The sequence below is a fragment of the Ammospiza nelsoni genome, chromosome 8 (genome assembly GCF_027579445.1).
Source record: "Ammospiza nelsoni isolate bAmmNel1 chromosome 8, bAmmNel1.pri, whole genome shotgun sequence".
NCBI classification, from domain to species: domain Eukaryota; kingdom Metazoa; phylum Chordata; class Aves; order Passeriformes; family Passerellidae; genus Ammospiza; species Ammospiza nelsoni.
Window position 1 is genome coordinate 7,800,132 of NC_080640.1, and position 6,888 is coordinate 7,807,019.

The 6,888-nt window shown below is 45.7% G+C and overlaps 1 protein-coding gene across 3 annotated transcripts in view; it reads right to left on the minus strand.

Annotated features, from left to right (window-relative positions):
* The window catches only part of ATRNL1 (attractin like 1), a 428,690-nt gene extending 423,081 nt beyond the window's left edge, over positions 1-5,609 (minus strand). For all 3 annotated transcript variants that reach the window (XM_059476726.1, XM_059476727.1, XM_059476728.1), the window contains exon 1: positions 5,242-5,609. In XM_059476726.1, the coding sequence (XP_059332709.1) occupies positions 5,242-5,525 (284 nt within the window). In that variant the 5' untranslated portion in view covers positions 5,526-5,609. The remainder of the gene's footprint in view (positions 1-5,241) is intronic.
* Positions 5,610-6,888: the final 1,279 nt, after the last annotated feature.

Below are 6,888 nucleotides of genomic sequence, written 5' to 3' on the forward strand. Positions count from 1 at the left end.
GACAGAGAGAAGAAATCATAAAAAAATAGTTTTTCAGAGCACCATAACTGAAATAACTTAAATAAAGACCACTTGATAAGCTAAAATCATAATCAATTATGCTTTTCCAGGGGTTTAATTTTACTACCATTCACATGCTGAGTTTTAAAAAGGCAATTTGCAGGTGCAAAATCTCACACTCAATTGCACTGATGTCAATAAGAGTAATTATTTCTTGGATTAGATACAGGCCACTCTGATGACAAAGACAGTGCTGCAACTTGTAGCATGACTCAGGGATTTCACCCTGTGAAACAGAAGTTGCACTTTAATGGTGATGTTGTTTTACTTTTAAGTTCTGGAAAACTAAGTCTGGACCAATTCTAAAAGTAACAAATTTTTTCTCCTATCTACACCTGCTGATGCTGCCAACTCCTTTGGATCAGCAGGAGCCTTATGTAAGTGAAGCAACTTGAGGAAACTGAGCTAGCTTAAAAAAAACTGGCTGGGAGGTGGGGAGATCTGTTCCTGTTGATACTTTTCAACTCTCAGCAGGAATATTAATGCTTACATAAGAACCAGCAAGCTGTAATCAAAGAGAAGCGTGAAGGATAAAGTCAGCCCCTTTCACAGCACTCTGAACTTCAGCTGGCTGCAGCTAAAGCTAACTTCTTCTCTTAAGATCTCTTCTTACACAACATTATCACTCATTTACAATCTGCAATTTAAGGACACTTTCTTTGCATGAGTCATTCTGCAGACAGCAGAATTCAGAGTTTTAGATTGAAATAAGGATTTTGCATGGACTAACAAAATTTGATACCGTTCAAACATTTCAGTTGGGAATGTATTTGTAGTTAGAAATTGTTCTGTCCTTGAAGAATGCAGTATCTTTTCTAGGAGCTCTAAAAATTAAGGAGAGCATGCAGGAGGTAATTTCAAAGTACAATAAGAACATCTGGAGGCAAGGTTTAATAATCAAACAAATCCATTTGCTCTCACTCTCTCCATAACAACTGCATATCTAGGACTAGGTAAAGCAGATTAACTGAAGTGTAGGTCCTCAAAGGTGCTCACCTGTCCTCTTCTGCTTCATTACACATCACACTCACAGCTATCAAATAAAAAACCATAAACCTCTGAAGGCACAACCTAATTTTTCAAAGGCAGCACATTACAGTGGGTATTTCCAGTCCACAAAAACTTCAGAGGAAGATAAATTCCATGCACAAAGTTTTCTCAAATGCTGCTCCACAAACCAGTGCAAAGCAGAGCACATTTTGGGAATAGGGAAACTTTTTGCTCCAACCTGGAGGAATTTTTTTTTTTCTTCTAAGAAATCATTCTGTGAGTAGCAAAACTACTGAAACCTGTTTTCCTGCACTGCTGCATCTCAAGACTATTGACTTTGACATCTAACTACATAGAAGCTGTGACAGCAGTTTTCACTGCAGTTGGGCCATTCATAATGTTTGTGTCCCTGAACTCCCTGGAGCCTTGTAACAGAACTGATTTTGGCAGCCCTTTCCTCTCCCTTCTGCCCAAACTTTACCATCAGGAAAAGTGCAACTGACCAACAAATTCAAAGGCAAAGAGAAGGAGAAGAATGAATGGCAGATGTAGCATTAAAAGCATCACTTCTTTAATAAATCAACCTTGCAAAACAAAACTGTACACTGCCCTTTAATGCTTGTGGTTTAGTTTATACCTTGAGAACTGTGCTGCTTGAAGCTCCCTGCTATAAAAACAGAACTTGCTCACCCTGGCTTTCCTACCTTTCACCTGGCAAAATTACTTTGCCTTCTCTTTTTATAACTAAATTTCTCCTTTTTATTTTGGTTTTAAAAAAAGATCTTGCATTATTTCACAGTAGAGGTGAAGGGATGGAAGGGGAAAAAAAGGTTGAAAGACGAAAGTAAGTCAGAAAGTCAGAGCTGCATTCAGATAACCAATCTGGACAGAGAGTAAAATAATTTACCACCAGGCAGACACGAGGCCTAAACCTTTCTGAATAGTGACTGACAGGATTGTGAATGCCCTGCAGTAAGAATAGCAACATCTGCATTTTTACAGACTTACCACAGGCTTCACAATAACAAGAGTAAATTCAAAACTTGGTAAATAAGAGAAATAAAATGGCAAAATGGTGCTAGACAGTCTCTTGGCCTATTTTCCCCACCCACCCACCTTTCCTTCATCCAGTGCAGAGCAACATTTGCAAAGCAGTTTATTTACTCAGTAGCTCTCCTAAAGGGAAAAGGCAAGGTTACCATAGTATTGTCAATTAATTTTGACACCTGCTTACGAAGATTGATCAATTATTTTTGATGTCTCTCTGCTGTGTTGCTGTTTCTCAGTTTAGAAGAGAAATAAAACAAAGGCAAAAATACTACACATCTCTCACCAAAGAATTAATGGTCCCAAGACACCCTCAGGCAGAGCATTTCTCCTCTTACCACAATGTTTCTGGTACTTGCTAATGCAAGTCACTCATTCCCAGAGAGTAAAAACAACCATACCTCACTTACATGAGAAAAAGGAAAAAATCTTATTTTCAAGTGTTTTAAGCCTAGCCTTGAAAATCTGCTTTTTCTCAAATACTGTAGTGACAGGTTTTATACATGTCCAATTTAGGTCATTAAAAGTTCAATTTACATCTTGGGTAACAGGGACACAGGCAGGCACTTCAAACAGCTGCGACTTGGAAAGCCTGTAAATGTTTAGAGTAATACACAAGGTTCTATTAACATCTCTGCAGATCGTATCTACAACCTCCGAACTGGCTGTTGGTGCAGCTCTAACAGCCCAACACGCTCTTCAGCCTTTGCCATTCTGAAACGATCTTCATGATAATCCTTAATGACACAAGCATGAGTGATGTACACCCGACGGGACCTGACAAAGCCCTGCTGCAAAAGTCCAGCCTTGGCTACTTAAGGGTAAAAGCACATAGGAAATAAAGGCAAATGTTCCGCGGCAATAAGGCAAAGCATCGGTTGCCACAGAGATGGGGAAGGTCTCTCATCACCCAGCCATCAGGCAGAGTAACATTCTTTTTCCAGCTCTTCAGGTGGAAATACACGGAGCTCATCACCCATTCCACACCCATCTGAATTATCAGGATTCAAAACAGAACCACTCCGATTTGCTGCTTGCAGCAGTGTAAGACACGTTTAACATATTTCACTCCATCCCCAACTCCCAGGGCTTGAAAAGCTTTAAATCTTAGAATGCTTATTTTCAGTGCAGAGTATACTTTGCTTCCAAGAATGAAGATTAAAGATGAGCTGTCAAAGACACTGCTATGAAAAGTGTCCTCAGTAAAAAATAGCTCTCCAACAGCTTACTCCCGTGAGAAAAATCATAATGCAAATGTCACTGTCACTCCTAAAGCTAAGCATGTAAAAACACAGAGGAGTTAATGAGAAATCTTCCGATTTCACCGAAACCCCTAACAGCACTTCAATTAAACACGGCGTTAGCTCAGCTCAGGAGAGGAGCCCTTCCAACACTCAGACAGAACTTCCTCTAGGTGGGGATGGATTATTAACTTTCCACCAGAAGGGAAAATGTAACCACTGTGCTTCCTCACTTGACAAACACAACCAAGGTTAAAAAAAACTAGATGTTTTAAAAGATGACAAAGATAATGCCTGTAAGGACAGGATAACGGCCCAGTAACAACTCAGAGAATACACTCATTCACAACAAGCTTGGAAATTTAAGAAATTACCATTTACTTTGGTCCTGGCACTGTTAGGGTCTGTTATGAGTAATACAGACTAATAAAGGATACAAGTAATCTCTTTATAGCCAGGAAAGAAGAGCTCTGCAGATCCACACACAAAAAAGATTCACCTGGGCCTCCTCTCATCACTCTCCATAATCAGCCCATTGTTCCACAGCAGGACAAACCCCAAACATCCAATACACACACGCAACAAATGGCCAACTTTAAAACCTTATTACCAGGGTCATAGGCAAAAAAAAAGAAATGCACTATATTTGCCTTGTCTTAGTTTTATGGCTAGGTTATAATCTTACTGCTGCAATATCCACCAAATACCAGTAACTTGGCTCTTTCTCTGCACTGTATACCTCACTTCAGCCAACATGTCTGACTTCAACTGCTCCTTAACTTCCCAGACTAACAAGTTACTGGATTTACTTTTTGTTTATTTAGGAATGAGGGAGCTAGTATTAAATGCTTAAAAGACTTGTAAATTGTACAGCTTAACTTCAGTACTCCAGAGAGAAAATCTGAATTTAAACACAATTTTAAAACAGACAGTTATTGATATTTAATCTATAAAAAGTAGTTTCCCAAAGACAGAAAGAACTTGACTTCTCCAAGACACAGTGTCACCAATGTATTGCTATTAGTTAGATATTAGAACACTTTCTAGCTATGTATGTCAACATACTTAATAAATGGAGTTCCTGCTTATAAGGGGTGTTTTACAGGGAATGAAATGAGATGCCCTGTCCAAGATTATATAGCGAAATAACAGCAAACAGTATTCTTCACAGCCAGTCTTTACACTGATACCAAAGGGGGCGGGAGGAAAGTGACAGCCCTATAAATTAAGTCTTCTTTCCCACTCCATAGAGAAAAGCAAGTGTCAGGGTAAGCTTCCTTCTCACTGATCAATGACTCGGTATCACAGTGACTTTTAAGAATGAGAAGGTAGTTACACCTTGACTGAGTACGCCTTCCCTCGCAAAAATATGTTACTGTTTCCTATTTGCCACTCACTCCTGCAAACCTTGTCACCAGGGATGAATATTTCACTCAGTTGCACTTGTGTTGTCCTGAATGAAACTGACTAATGCCCACTTCGCTCAAACAACTGAAAGAACGGAAGGCTGGAAGGAGCTAAACCTTTCACTCTTCAGGAGGAAAAAGTAATTAAAATCCACTACTAATCCTTGTTCTCTGGACAGCCCCATGAAGTGCACGTCATTTCCATGACATTTCCAGAAGGGACAGCAGCGACACAGCTTTAGGCCGATTTCTCCCGTCTCTCAGTTCCCATGAAGTGGAGCAGCCTATTTTCAGCGATAAGTCAGCCGGAGCTGTGTCCTGTGCTCTTAAGAGCTGGAGGAGCCTATTTTATCCATAACTTCTGCCACATACTTCCACCACACACGAACAAAATCATAGCAGACACGAGCAAAACAAAACAAACAAAAAACCGCAAGTGAAAGTGACAGGAAAAGGATGTAGGGATGAGAAGAAATTCACAATAAGCAGAACCTTACTTGAACCTGCCCTGGCAGTGTTGGCACTGGTCTCCCACCCAGCCCTGGTCGCAGACGCAGGTGGAGTTGACACAATGACCCGAGAAGCAGGAAATTTTGTCGCAGGACTTGGACTGGGACACCTGGGCATAGAGGGCCAGGTAGAGGAAGCCGTAGAAGAGCAGCCAGCTGTTCACATCCAGGAGCGAGGCGAAGCAGCAGCAGCAGGCGGAGGGGAAAGGTCTCCAAGCGGCCGGGCCCGCGGGGGCAGCTCCCGCTCTCCGGCCGCCGCTGCCCAGGTCCATCTTGGCCGCGGGGGCCGCGGGCCGAGGCGCGGCCGGCGATGGCAGCTTCCCCTGAGGAGAGTTAATCCAGCCAGGGAGATTCAAACCCCCCGCTTCCTCCTCCCTCCCGACCCCAGCGCTGCCTCCTCCGGCCCCTTTCAGCCCTCCGCGCCCCGTCACTCCCGAGGGGAAGCCCGGCAGCCCTCAGCCATCCGCCCCTTCTCCTCGTCGTCCTCCTCAGGGCTCATCGCTCCCGTCTTCTTCCATGGAGGAGGAGAGCTGCCTCTTGACCTTGTGTTTTCTCCTCGCCAGATATGCCCCCACGGCCGCGCACACGCCACCCTGGACCATGTATCCCGCGGCTCCCCCTTCTCCTTTGTATCCCGGTGCCCGCGGCACACACGCAGCGGCGGCGAGGAGGAGCGAGGGAGGCGGGGGCCGCCGTCCTCTCGCCAGGCAGCCAGCTGGGAAGTGAGGGCGGCCGGGCCCGGAGCCGCTACGGCATCGCGCTCCGGCGGGGCGGGGAAAGGCTGGAGAGCTCTTATCCCCGCTCCGTTATTAGCCCTGCGGGGAAGGGAGGCGGAAGGCAACGAGAGGAGGGTTAGCAGCCCCTCCGCGTCCCAGCTGACAGCTTCCAAGCAGCCATTTTTAAAGGCTAATTGTCACCGCCGCTCGGAGCCGCCTCCCGCCCCTCGGCCCGCGTGGATCCGTCCCTCGCTGGGAGGGGGGTCCGACGGGCTGACCGCCCGCCCGAGGCTCCCGCGGCCGCCTCTGCCGCCCACGCTTCCAGAACAGGAGCCGGGGGGAGCTGGAGCGGCACCGGGAATGGAGCAGCAGCGGGAATGCAGCCCGGACCCCCGAGACGAGCCCGCCCCGTCCCGTGCTCCTTGGGGGCCCCGTTCTCCTGGCAGAGCGGCCGGAGGCTCGGATGTTCCCTGCTCTGCTGCCTTGGTTCCTCTGCTCGCCTCAGGTCCTGCAAAGTTCAGAGGCACTTTGCCTTGAACTCCTCCCGGCTGGTAGCAGGAGAGATGGCACAGCTTGTTTGGGGAACCTCACCTTCCTAAGGTTTGCTCTGTATAGAAAGTCACGCTATGAAAAGCCAGAGTCCATAAAGGAGACAGAGGAGTCCTGCAACTTTATTCGAGTAAAGGAAGATAGGTTTTCTCTCTCGAGGTTTCTCAGGGCGCAGGCTCCTGTTATCCTAAACTCCCGGCCTCATGGTTCCCTTTTGCATTTCCCATCAGCTGAGGCACTAGGAAGGTCCAGCCTTCCCGAACCGCTAACCCACATCCCCCCTTGAACCTGTTATTGTACCCCAAAGTTCAGAAACTCAGGCTGGTACAGACACTTGTCTGCTTCAGGGGTCAAACTGGCTGGGCTCTGC